The following is a 13,598-nucleotide window of genomic DNA, read 5'->3' on the forward strand; positions in this document are numbered from 1 at the left end:
ATGGGGTTTTTTTGCCCTATCAAGAAAGCACTAGGAGTTTGGGGACCATCACTTATGTCTAAGGCACAGTCAGCCCACAGGCTCAGCAGCCCCTGCAAGCGATGGAAGGCCGGCTAAGAAGGAGGCTGGACTTCCCTCTTCGCAGGAGACACCTTCAAAGATGCTGCGGAAAAGCGTGCGCCTGCGCACGAGCAAACTCCTCTTTGGCCACGGGCTGAGAGCGCTTGCGTAGGACACCCTCTAAGAACTGAGTCCGAGAGTCCAAAAGTCCTGCGGTGCGTTCGCATGCTGATGGCTCGGTAGCACGGCTGTCCTGCGGGCATCGGCTTAAGGTGGTGGTGGGGGGCAGCTGGAAAGATGCTGAGCGCTGTGCTGGGGAGAAGGAGCAGCAGCCTGTGCCCGGCTCTGCCCACTCGCCTTGGTTCTCTCTTCCTTCCCCCACGCTGCCCCCAGCCCTCGAGACTCCCCTCCTGCCTTGGCAGCTGCAGGGGGCTGCGGCAGGGAAGCGGCCCCCCACCAGGTAGTTGCATTTAACATTCTTAATTCAATCAAGTCGCATTTGGGTCATGCGCCCTGGGCAGAGCCCTCAGTGAGGCAGGCTCAGAGTTCAGAAGGAGCTTCACTCAAGGCTGCAATCCTCTCCACACTTATCTGGGAGTAAGCCCTATAGACTGTAATGAGATTTACTACTGAGTAGACCTGCAAAGGATTGGCCTTGAAGGCTGCAATCCTCTCTACACGTGCCTGAGAGTAAGCCCTATAGACTGTAATGAAACTTACTTCTGAGTAGACATGCACAGGATTGGGCTCTGCATTTCTCTCCACACTTACCTGGGAGTAAGCCCTATAGACTGTAATGAGACTTACTTCTAAGTAGACATGCCTAGGATTGGGCTTTAAGGCTGCAATCCTCTCCACACTTACCTGGGAGTAAGCCCTATAGACTGTAATGAGACTTACTTCTGAGTAGACATGCATAGGATTGGGCTTAAAGGCTGCAATCCTATGCACACTTACCTGAGAGTAAGCCTCAATGGAAACACTAGGACTTCTTAGTAAACACGTAAGCCATGTGAAATAAGTGGTAGGTTATACACTGTTACCCTTTCCTGGGAAGAGACCTCATTGTCTGCTGGTAGGGTGTGTGTGTGTTTTAAAAGGGAAGATAAAATCTTAAATATGTACTGTATTTAAGATTGCAGCCCCATTGAACTCAGTGATATAGTATTTCCAGGTAAAAGGAGTTAGAAGTCTCTACAAGTTGTATTAAAATATTATTTGTGGCTAGAATAGACTTATAAAGCCATAAATTATTACAGGAAAATCATGTAATCTACACTGAGCTTTCAATGCACTTCCTTTTCCCCCCCTTCCAGTTATATGGGTAGCCAGAGACATTCATTAAGGGTGCATTCCACACACGTGGCCATACATTCATGGGAATGTATGAAGCTCTGATATGCTATGTCATACCACTGATCTCTGCATTATTGCCTACTCTTGGCAGGATCAGAGTAGCTCAAATTTGAGTGGATAACTTTCCCAATCTTTCATGTACCAGAATTTGAAGATTAGACCTTATGCTCTTAAAACATTTGTCCCGCCACTAAACTATGGATGCCACCCCCATTCTTCTGTATAATTGCCAATCCAAGTAGTGGGGCAAACAGCAACAGGGAAGTAGTAACTATGGCCCATAGACTGTTGATTCTGTGATTGCTCCAGCCCTTTCTCATAAGTGATTTGCTGCCCCCCCCTTTTCATTTTTGTGTGCTGTTTCTACTAATGCATGATCTTGGTTTAAATCTATTTTTTTCCATCAGTTCTCTTGCAGCGCAATCTTACATATGTCTACTCAGAAGTAAGCCCAGCTGAATTCAGTAGGACTTACTCCTGGGTAAGTATGTATAGGACTGCAGCCTTGGATTGATTAACCATTTCTCTACAGATTAAATTAATAAATTTATATGCTTTAGCTACTAAGAATTCAAAACATCTTGCAGCTGTCCAAACAGAAGTGCTTCTTTCTCAAACATTTGGGGTATATGCATCAAGTGTTTTGTTTTGTTTTTAAATTTTTAAACCTAATAGGAGCTAAAACTCCAGTTAAACTTATAAATCTGCCCAGAATACCTTTCTGCTGCCAGCAGCTATGTTTCCTGAGAGAAAATGTACATATCAACTCAACAGTAGGCCTACTTTTAGCCCTTTCCCACCAGCATTCAAGATACTGCCTATCTCTAACCTAGTCATGATCCATTTTTGAGTGTAAATTCTCCAAAGGTGTTAAGAGGGAGGCAGCCCTCACATATGACAGCACCTTCTCTTGGTTATAGGCAGGGCCAAATTGCTAGAATACCAAGGGGGGGGGGGCTACAGTGCTTTCTAGGCTGGCCCTGCTGGGCTGACAAGAAACAGAGTTTGAGCTCCCAGGGGGAATTTTGAGGGAAGAAAATTCTTCACAGGAAAGAAAAGTGGCAGATAGTCTTGCATGGCAGCAGGCCTCCTTCCCAGGAAGCCATGTTTCTCAGATACAAGCCAAGTACTATACCAGCTACTTCCCCACCACCACCCCGAACAAACAAGCCAGCCACCATATATGCACTTCTTGCTCTGTGGCAGGGATATGGGCCTATGTGTCTGTAAAAACAAAAGGGTGTGGGTCTTCCTCCAAGCCCAAAGTAAACTAATACAGATAAAAGAAGGTGTTTCTCCATGTATCCTCTTCATCCCTGGCAAGAAGAAAGGAAATGTGCACTGTAGTATTTACATACACAGGCACTAAGATGTCTTAGCATATTTGGCATCAAGGACAGTCAGGCACGCCTGCACAGTTGAGCACACTCAACCAACCTTGAAAATATGTTGGGTCATTGAACTCTGTGCCTGTGAGCAGCAGAATGCTAGGAAGGAGAATCTTATCTAGGAATGTGTTTGCGGTGAAGCTAGAACTAGTTAGTAAGCAGCTATTATGAAGCAAGGTAGCATCTTTGTGGAAATTTCCCAACTACGTAACCTTATATCATGTGTTTTGAGACCTAATAAAAAGCTAGGTCAGGAGCCGGGAGACAGCACTTCACTTCTCCCTTGATTTCATTCTTGCTCCTGCTTCCAGCACTTTCAACCTCTCTGAAACCTGTGTCTGTTGTCTAATTCTTGCCATGGCTTTTCTGCCACACCAACGCAGCATCTCAGGCTGCTCCTCAGGTAGCACCAAAATGCTACAGTGCACATGGAGTGCTTTTACAGCCTTGGAGTTTTATCTGGATAGATCTGAGTGATTTTGATTTGCATTATGTCTGCCTCTTGGGGAAGGCTTGTGCCCCAAATCTTCCATTTCCACATGCTTTAGGGCGCAATCCTAACCCCTTATGTCAGTACTTTCCAGCACTGGCATAGCGGTGCCAATGGGGCATGTGCTGCATCCTGCAGTTGGGTGTCACTTACAGAGGACACCTCAAAGTTAGGGAATGTTTGTTCCCTTACCTCAGAGCTGCTTGGGGGTTAGGATTGCACCCTGAGTGAAGTACCTATTCCTAATTTGTCAGTTATTATGACATGCTGCCCCTCTAGGGACTGCTGTCCATTTGTTAGCCATGTTAATATGGCTAACAAGTGGACAGTGGAGATAAAATGATTCTTTATAATGATTCTTTATATTTATTCTTCACTTGGCTGAAATAGCTGGATGTGACAGAGAGTTATCCCCATGTTGTTTCTGGTGAGGAGACCTTCCTTATAACAGACACTGCCTTTGTACATTTCAGATGTAACCACTGCCTTCCCCTTCCACCTTGGGAGAAAAGGAAATTTTGCTTAAGTGTACATTTCCATTCTCAGAGGTGGCAGGAGGAGGCAATCACACTTTTTCAGCTCATTTCTGAGGTATGATAGGTTAGAAAGCTTCAGCTCTCAAGAATGTTCTTCTGTCAGGCCTCTTCATAATTATGTTAGATACATTTAAATATGTGGGGCCTTAGCTTGCTGTGTTCAGATGCATAGCTATCCTGGCAACTTTGCCTTTCCAGTAACTGAGCAGAAGTGCTGTCCTCATGTGGTAACTGCCTCCTTACACCTCCCTGAATGAGAATTTGCTAGTGCCATCATTCCAGTGAAGATTACTAAGGTTTATTCTTTGTTTCCTTGTCTTTTTAGAGGTGGTCTTTTTTTTTGGTCAGCGCATGCTGCTAGGACTATTAGTTTTGGCAGAAAAGCAGTTTTGCTACCCCTCAGTAATGTTTGTGAGCAGCTAAGTGTTTATGCGAAGTAGAGCCTGTCAGAGGTTATATTAATCCCAGTAACAAAAACATCCTTCCAAAGGATAACAGAAATGTTGAAAAGAATCTTTGTTCAAAGGAGGACAGCAATATAACTCGCTTAAGAAACAATTATACCAGTGGTTCCCAAACTGTGGGTCAGTGGCCCACTAGTGAGTCCTGACCCAATTTTGGGTGGGTCATGAAATGACAATTAGACTAAACTGTGTCTAGACTAGATAATAAGATTAGACTATGTGCATCAAGGTTAAACAATCTGCTACTTAGTAGGAGCACTGTGGCCAAATAACTTTATAACCACTGAGGCTTGATTGGTTGGTAAAGCGTGGGTCCTAATGTGACAAAGTTTGGGAACCACTGAATTATACTATATTTTACTGACAAGGCTTTTTAGAAGTAATCCTTGATATAGTTCCCCCTCCCTATCTGTCCCATCTGTTCAGAAAACTCTCTGTGTGTTCTGCAGTTAGGCATGGTGAAACAGACCATGTGACATAGAACCTTCTACAGTTAAAAGTCAATTTTATAGTAGGTTGATGAATATAATGCTGTTTTTTCTGATTTACAACCAGGGGCTGAGAATGTTAAGCCACTGGATGGTGTAAGGATTCTTGATCTAACAAGGTTTGTGTTTCTTCTGTCTGTGGTTCAGATCAAATTTTAAAGCTTCGGGCAGCCCAATCCTGAGCTGCCCGGGGCACCTAGGCTTGGTGGGCACCGAGAAGGGCTGCCGCTGGATCCTGCGCCTCCTGAGCTACCGCGGGAGGCATCTCGCGAGAAGGGGACTTTTGTCCCCTTCCCACAAGTAAAGTAAGCAGCCCCGCAATGGGGCTACTCACTTTACCTTTTGATCGGCGGTAAGGTAAAGGCACTCGTGTAGGGCGCGCAGCCCTCCGCGAACCTGCCTCCCATCCCTCCCCCAGGCACGCCTCTAGCCCGCCACCCTTCCCAAGTCACACCTCCCCATCACGCCTCCTCCCCACCATCTCTCCGCCCCCCTCCCCGGAACGCCCCCGCCTACTGTGCTGCAGCTCAGTGGTCCGGGAGACCGCCGAGCTGTGGAAGCTGGGTGACCGCCCCGCGCTAGTCCAGCACCAGCGGGAGCAGTGAGGCTGGCACTGCCTTACCGCACATGCCTTACCGCACATGCCTTACGGCACGTTTGCGATAGTGCTTGGTGGCATGGAGCTGTGCCGCCAAGCACAGGATTGGCATCTCAGGTTATAAAAAAAACTAGGCTGAAACAATTGTCATTATTTAACATTGCAGGGTACTGGCAGGACCGTTTGCCACAATGAATCTGGGAGACCTTGGAGCTGAAGTCATTAAAGTGGAAAAACCAGGTACTTAATTTTGTGCTTTTGTATGTCTTCTTGGAATTGCCATGTTTCTCTCAAAGAAACAAACACGCTAAGGATGCAATTCTAAGGTGCCCTTGGCCTGGGCCAAATCCCTTGCGCTGGTCTGGGACTGTTGCAAATGTGCCATAAAGCACATTTCCACTGACTTGTGTGTCAGGGAGGCTGATACAAGGTCATGTGCTGGCCTCCCCATACTGACACGGACCCTGAACTTGGTAAGTTTGCGCTGGCCTTTCTAGTTCAGTGCAGGGGGGGGGGCTTGGGGAGGGGGGGAGGAGGTGTTTTGGGGTGAGGGAGGGCGGGCAGGTGGGGAGCAGAAGGAGGGGCAAGGATGCAGCACAGCCCAGGGCAGCTCTGGGCTGCTTGGATTTGCCCCACCAATTTAGGTGGTGCAGATCCAAATAGACCCATTGGGCCCGTTGCAGTTCTACCTGGGGTAAGGAGAATTATTTCCCCTTGCCTCAGGTAAAGCCACAGCCAGCTCCAAACTTGCACTGGATACAGCGCAGGCCTACTGGCTTACCTGTTTCATTGCAAGCCTGCCGGCCTGCCTGTTCCTATGCAAGTTAGGATTGAGCTGTAAATGGCCACAATCAGAGTTTAAGACAATGAATTTCAATGGAGATGTATCCTAAAGTGGTTTTCCAGTAAGAAGTCTTTGGGGGGGGATTATTTCCTCCTATCCCCCCCCCCCACTTCCTGCTGAATCCACCTGTGCCATGTGCCATCTCGCTCAGGAGCCAATTTGGGTGGAAACAATGTGTAGACAAAGGGAAATCAATGAAAATGATCCATCTTCCTTCGTGCAAATGAAGCGCATTTTAGATTGCACTTTGTGTAGCAGCACATTAGGCATATGCAACTCACTAAATTTGCGTATGCTTAACTTTTCTGATTGTGGTCAGTATCATTTATTTCACAGAGAGGTGAGGGTGTTTTAATAATGCTTTTAAGATATGCGAAACCCTACATTAAGCAACCTGAGAGCCTAGCCACAGTTAAATAAGAATACATATAATTGTATATGCAAGTGTTTTTCTTTCAGTTTCTTAAGGAAAGCACTGGTCTTATCACAAATATTTTGTTTTATTGTTTACAAAAAACCTGTTTGTCCTACTTCTCTTAAGCTCAAAGCTGCTTATGACTTCAAACAAATACAGTACTACTTTGTTAGCAAGTGGTTAAAAACTTTAGGAATATTCCTGCCATTCACTTGAATTGATGGTAGAGAACAAATGTGGTGAGAGCTCAAATGTCTCTTCATCTAGTGTTTCCTGGGTGATGTTGGGGCAGTCACCATCGCTCGGCATAGCCTACCTCACAGAGATGTTTTGAGGATAAAAGAAAAAGCTAAGATGCAATGTGCATGACATCTTGAGGTATTTGGAAAAAGGGTAACACAAAAAAGATACAGTGTAATAAATTGAATATGACATCGCTGTTTACATAACTGATACTAAACTTGGTCTTCTCTCTTTTGAAAAACTTTGATGCAACTCAAAAAGTTGCACATTCCTACTTCTCAAGAAGTTGTGTGCATATAAGTATCACCTTATCGGTTTTGTGTCTTAAGGGGAGGTTATTGATTTATTCACTTTGGATAAAGTTTAAACTTCAAGGTATGTCGTACAGTGCATGCCCAATACACATATGTCAGATAAATAATTTAGATGTTCGCAGCCACGCATTGCTCTGCTGACCTGACTGAAATAATTATAAATCCAAAACTAGCTGGAAATGATAAATTGGTTTAGAGATATGTAGCTAAACTATTTCCAGAGGTGTAGCTGTGTTTGCCTGTTGTAGAAAAACAAGAGAGAGCTTTAACACCATCAAGACTTCTAATTTATAAGTTTTTATGGTCTACAGACTATTGATTATGTTATGGATAAATGATGTTGCTGTTGTTATCTTATTAGATCTTAAGAGCTGTTAGGTTTGTTTTATTGTACCAGAAGCATTTTCTTCATTCGTTTCCTGGTTCAGGCAAGATAATATTTCAGAAACACTTTTGTGACCTTTGGAAAGAAAGTCTACCACCTGTTTTCACATCTGTCTTTAGTGAAGTCTCTTGCTCCTGCATGTTAATTGCACATATGTAAGTTATTGGTGTTCCAGATGTCTAACTGCTCACTGTGGGCACTTATATATATCCATATGTAACTCGGCTTACTCCAGGAGAATTCGTGTGTAACATGTCCAAATATAAATTACTATTTATTTCAGCCTGTGGCACAGGTGGGACTTGAATCCGTACCTCTTAGTAATGATCTGAAGTCTGTCCTATAGGTTAAAAAAAGCAAAACTAGTACAGTATGTGCCTCCTGGGACTATCTTTTTAGAGTGAAATAGTCACATTTGAATGTTTCACCACATCACAAGCCTCTATCCTCTGGAAAGCTCACTTATCAGATTGCAGGTCTCTACCCTAGCTTTCACCCTGTCTTGCTAGTATTCTTTGTGCAGGGAGATTTCTTTTGTCTGTGGGGAGGCATGCAGATATAGTGGTACAGGTGCGAACTTGGTATCCACAGATACAGGAGTCCACTGTGAATGCCAGGTTCACTTTAAAAGCATTGTAAGAACATAAGAATAACCCCACTGGACCAGGCCATAGGCCCATCTAGCCCACCTTCCTGTATCTCACAGTGGCCCACCAAATGCCTCAGGGGGCACACAAGACAATAAGAGATGTGCATCCTGGTGCCATCCCTTGCACCTGGCATTCTGAGGTAACCTAAAATCTACAATTCTACACTTCTACAATTAAAAATTGTAAAAACAAGCAAACAAAAAAGTGCCAGAATTGCTTTCCCCCCTTTCACGCAGTCAAATGCATTGTGATACATTCTGGGACAACCCTGGGAGGGGCCAGGAACCTCCATGAAACTGGAAGTGGGTTTTAGAAGCCTAAAAATGGTGCTGGAGGCTGAGAAACAGTGCGGTTTGACCTCTCAAAGGTGAAAGCAATTTTGGCGCTTTGTTTTTACAGTGCTTTTAAAGTGGACCCCAGCACCCATGGGGCATTAAAATTCTGGATGCCAGACCCACAGATACCAAGGTCAAACTGTACAATTAATGGATGCCTATTATCTTGTGATATCTTGAATCTGTAGATCAGTTCTGACACCTTATTCAGAGTGCAATCCTATCGAATTTTCTAGCACTGGTGCCACCACAATGCAGTCCCAAGGTAAGGGAACAGATGCTTCCATACCTTGAGGAGGTCTTTGTGACTGCCTCCCCACCACAGGATGCAGCACACACCCCATTAGCACAGCTACATTGGCACTGGAAAATTGGATAGGGCCCTCACTGCCCAAACTGAGACTAAGTGTGGTACTGTCAATAAATATTCTTTTAGGCACAGAGATAAACACTTGCAATTGCCTGTAGATCAAACTGATTTTAAAGGCACCGAAGCAGGAAGCCTTTCTTACTGTTGGCAGTGTCAAGGGAAAGAGGTACAGTGTAGCTGCTACACTATCTTGCAGCTCTTTTCCACCCACAGCTGGTGACGAGAGTGTCAGTTGGACACCAAGCTATGATTGTTAAAAATGCTTATACTACTGAACATTTAGCTTTACTGAACATATAGCTTATACTACTGAACAGGAGAGGAAACTAAACGCTTTCCACATGCGCTGCCTCCGACGCATTCTCGGCATCACTCAGCAGGACAAAGTTCCAAACAACACAGTCCTGGAACGTGCTGGAATCCCTAGCATGTATGCACTGCTGAAACAGAGACGCCTGCGTTGGCTCGGTCATGTCGTGAGAATGGATGATGGCCGGATCCCAAAGGATCTCCTCTATGGAGAACTCGTGCAAGGAAAGCGCCCTACAGGTAGACCACAGCTGTGATACAAGGACATCTGCAAGAGGGATCTGAAGGCCTTAGGGATGTACCTCAACAAGTGGGAAACCCTGGCCTCTGAGTGGCCCGCATGGCCTTTCCCAGTTTGAAGAGACACTTGGCCAACAGTCTGAGGCTAAGAGGCAAAGAGGGAAGGCCCATAGCCAGGGAGACAGACCAGGGACAGTCTGCACTTGCTCCCAGTGTGGGAGGGATTGTCACTCCCGAATTGGCCTTTTCAGCCACACTAGACGCTGTTCCAGAACCACCTTTCAGAGCGCGATACCATAGTCTTTCGAGACTGAAGGTTGCCAACAACCGAACATTTTATCTACATTATTAAAAAGGTTAGTCAACTTCCAGACTTCATGCACTGATTAAACAAAACCTTTTGTAGTATCTGTCTTCTAAATGAATTTTGTTCACCATCTCCCTATTGTAGTGTTTCTCAAACTCTCCAGGAGAAGCACTTGTAAGTAGTCTTGATGGGGGTGGGGACTGAGATGGGGGGAGTGTCCAGACAGCACTGCAGCAGTCATGGTGCCACGGGCACCCAGGAGCATTTTAACGTATGGGGGGACTGTGCAGGCTCCCAAAGGGTCTTGAAGGCTTGCAACTCCCTCCCCGAGCCTCCCCTCTTCAGCAGTGAGCTTTGATCTGCAGTCAGAATCCACTTCTGGTTTCAGAAACTCCGAGCTCCAGAGTTCTGACTGCAAAACGGAAATGGGAGCACACTGCTGTGGCAGGGAGGCACATGGAGGGGGCTGCAAACCTCCAGGACCCTCCAGGAGGCTGCACAGTTCCACCAGATATATTAAAATGCTTCTGGGTGCCCGCGGTACCATGATTGCTGCGGCGCCATCAGGTCACCCATTTCTGTGTCACTCCCATTAAGGGGAATGTGATCCTTTAAAGTTTCAATGGTGGGTCACAACCCAACAGTTTGAGCACCACTATCCTATTGTATATTGAAATTCTAGATCAGGGGTGCTCACACTTTTTTGGCTTGAGAGCTACTTTGAAACCCAGCAAGGCCCGGAGATCTACCAGAGTTTTTTTTTACAATGTTCGCGCCATCATAACATATAACATTTATGTGTACAATGTATGTTGGTGTACCTTGAGCCCCACTGAGTATAACAGGACTTACTCCTGAGTAGACATGCCTAGGATTAGGCTGTGAGGCTGCAATCCTAGCCACAATTACCTGGGAGTAAGCCCCATTGAGTACAATGGGCCTTACTCCCGGCGTTTCCTCCCAGAGGCACCTGAAGGGGGGGGTCGGCACTCCGCGATCTACTCATTTTGCCTCGCGATCTACCGGTAGATCGCGATCCACCTATTGAGCACCCCTGTTCTAGGTACTAAGATTGCTGCAATGTTGTGTAAAAGAATTACTGGTATGCTGGGGCTTAATTGCACAAATCTATTGTTTTTCTCTATTTTTAACCAGGGTCAGTTAAAAATCTAAGCATCCAGTTGTCTGTCCAAGTAATCTTCATATTTATTCTTGACTATATTATTCAAGACAGACTGAGAATTTATCTTCCTGAGTCTCAAATCTTGAGAATTTCAGTTTTCAATAAAAACGTGACTATCTAGCTTTCATGGCTGAAGAGAGTGACCTTGGTGTGTAATGACTATCAATGGAAGAATCAGAAAAATGGAGGCAAGCAAAAGAAAGTCAAATTTAATTTTTTTCAGGTGTCATGACTTCTAGATCTAAGCAGCAACATTTTCTAGGGTTCCATTTTTTATATTTAGAGGCAGTGGTACCGGTTTCTGAATATTATGGAATTTGTTCATGCTCTGCTGTGACTTATTGGATTAATCTGCACCAGGGCTTAGGTCTTGCATCTTCTTTCAGTGCCAGGTGAATGTGCCTTTGAATGTGTGAAGATAAAGAGAATGCCTTGAGGGTATTCATTTACTTACTTGAAGAATTTATATACCACCTTTCTCTTGCACTCAAGGCACTTAAGGTGGCTTACTGAGTAAAAACAGATAGTTAAATTAAAACAATACTAAAAATGTTAAATATGTGTAACCACAATAGTCTGCACACCCAGGTTGGGGGATGTGTGTGCATGTGAGTATTAGGTAGGCCTTGGCCTTTTTAGCTTCGTTTGCTTCAGCAGCAAGTCCCATTTATGTTGATAAAAGAGCATCATAGTACAGTGTGGGCAGCTACAGCTACAGTCTTTGATATCAAAAAGTTGCATGACTTTTTTTATGCTCAGGAATAAGTAGGCAGATTGCTGAACTACATTAATACTGTACTGTATGTTAACTAAAGACTGTCGGAACAAAAAGAGAAAGTCTTATCTTTCTCCCAACAATTCCAAGGAAGTCCAGATTCTAGATAGATGAAAAAACAAAGCAAAATGTGGCATTTTCAGCAAAATGCCGTGGTCCTCATTACCACCAGTTTATGTCATCTTCATGGCTGTGTTTGCTAAAGAATCAGAGTTGGAGAGACCATCTCATCCAAGCCCCTGCTTGATGCATGATAGAGTGTAAATTGGAGCATATATACTGAATTTGATTTAAAAATGTGTTCGTATACCATAACATGTTACATATAATTTCGAGGGGAATGCAGGTGTTTTCCCTGGATAATATTTGTTTTAGTAGAAAAAATATGCCTTATAAGAAAAAGTATGCATGTATGGAGATATTTTTCCCAAGACTTCATGGCCACAATTTGTGGTACAATTTGCTGTACTAAAGCAACCAGAGATTCAGTAATGAGATAATTTATGTAACATTATAGAAAGAAATAAGTCCATGCTACTAAGTTGTTTCTTTAATATTCTAGTTATAGTTTTTCTTACTATGTATTGCTAGTACTCATCTTACTTTTTGAAGTATTTTTTTGTAGAAATGCCATTTTAAAGGTTTAAAAAAATAGCTTAGGACATTTATTTTAAAGGTTGTAAGTAGGACAGCTGTCACTGTTCAACTAGTTTCTAAACCTCTTGAGAATAACAAATATTCAAAGACATATTTTGAAATACCAATATGAAGAATTTAATCTTTTGTTCTCAGTCCTTGCTACATCTTGCCATGAATCTTGATTAAGCTTCTGTTATGTGTCTTGGATAATTCTAACATCTTGCTGTTTAACATCACTATCTTTGAATACACAGGCCAACACACATTTTGCTTCCTTAAACGTTACACCAATTCCTGGGTATATTTGGGGTGCTGATTTCAAAAATGGCATCCGTTTTGCCCTATCACGTCTAGTTTTGAAGATATAGTATAGCCTCATTAGTGAATGGTTCAAGCAGCTTCCTCCCAGGGGGCAGAGCCACACTTATCTGTGCTGATGTGTAGGAGTGAAGGAACACTTTTATTTTGCTTAAAGTATGTCTCTGTTTAGGTTTTGTGAGTTTTCAGTAGTAAAGGAGAAAGTTTAATGGGTGATCAAGATGTTTGAAGGTGAACTTGTGATAAAAACATGGAACTTTTCTTTTTTGGGGGGGGGGGTGATTTTGCACTCTAACAGAGGTTGTTACTATTTCCAGGATCTGGGGATGATACAAGATCCTGGGGACCACCTTTCATTGGAAAGGAAAGTGTTTATTTTCTCAGTGTAAACAGAAATAAAAAGGTAAGTACATTCTGCTATTGCTGTTAAATTGCATTTGGTTTAAATGTTTTGCATTTGGTTTAAAAAGTTTTTCTTATGCATGTTAATTTCTGAAATGTATCTATGAAGTGTAGATAAAGCATAGTTAATAACAGAACTATTCCCCTGGGGGCTGGGGGTTAAGAATAGGCCCTCAGTTTGGCTGTACTTGTCGTAAGAGGCGACTAAACAGCCACCGGGTAGATGGGACTCGCCAGCCTGGGAAGGCAGCTCATCTGAGAGAAGGAAAACTCTGATCCCAAACCTCCACTGCCTTGTGGCTACATCCAGTTATGGAAAAGGCTTCAGGAGTCAACCTCGAGGCAAAATCAGGAGCCGGAGTCCCTGAGGCAGTTCATGGCTGAACACAGTCACGTTCTGGCAACTCCTGCGACGCCGCTGGAACCAACCGTATTGGCCTCTGCCTTTCCATTGGACCATTTCAGCGACGTGGAGAGGGGGGATTTGCT

General features: G+C 44.0%; 1 protein-coding gene across 2 annotated transcripts in view; it reads left to right on the forward strand.

Moving 5' to 3' along the window:
* The first annotated feature begins 217 nt into the window (after nt 1-217).
* SUGCT (succinyl-CoA:glutarate-CoA transferase) overlaps nt 218-13,598 on the forward strand; it is a 363,922-nt gene continuing 350,541 nt past the window's right edge. For both annotated transcript variants that reach the window (XM_066628034.1, XM_066628035.1), the window contains exons 1-4: nt 218-520; nt 4,850-4,901; nt 5,547-5,620; nt 13,025-13,110. In XM_066628034.1, coding sequence (XP_066484131.1) covers nt 358-520; nt 4,850-4,901; nt 5,547-5,620; nt 13,025-13,110 — 375 coding nt within the window. In that variant the 5' untranslated portion in view covers nt 218-357. The remainder of the gene's footprint in view (nt 521-4,849; nt 4,902-5,546; nt 5,621-13,024; nt 13,111-13,598) is intronic.

Source organism: Tiliqua scincoides, chromosome 5, assembly GCF_035046505.1.
Source record: "Tiliqua scincoides isolate rTilSci1 chromosome 5, rTilSci1.hap2, whole genome shotgun sequence".
Classification (NCBI taxonomy): Eukaryota; Metazoa; Chordata; class Lepidosauria; order Squamata; family Scincidae; genus Tiliqua; species Tiliqua scincoides.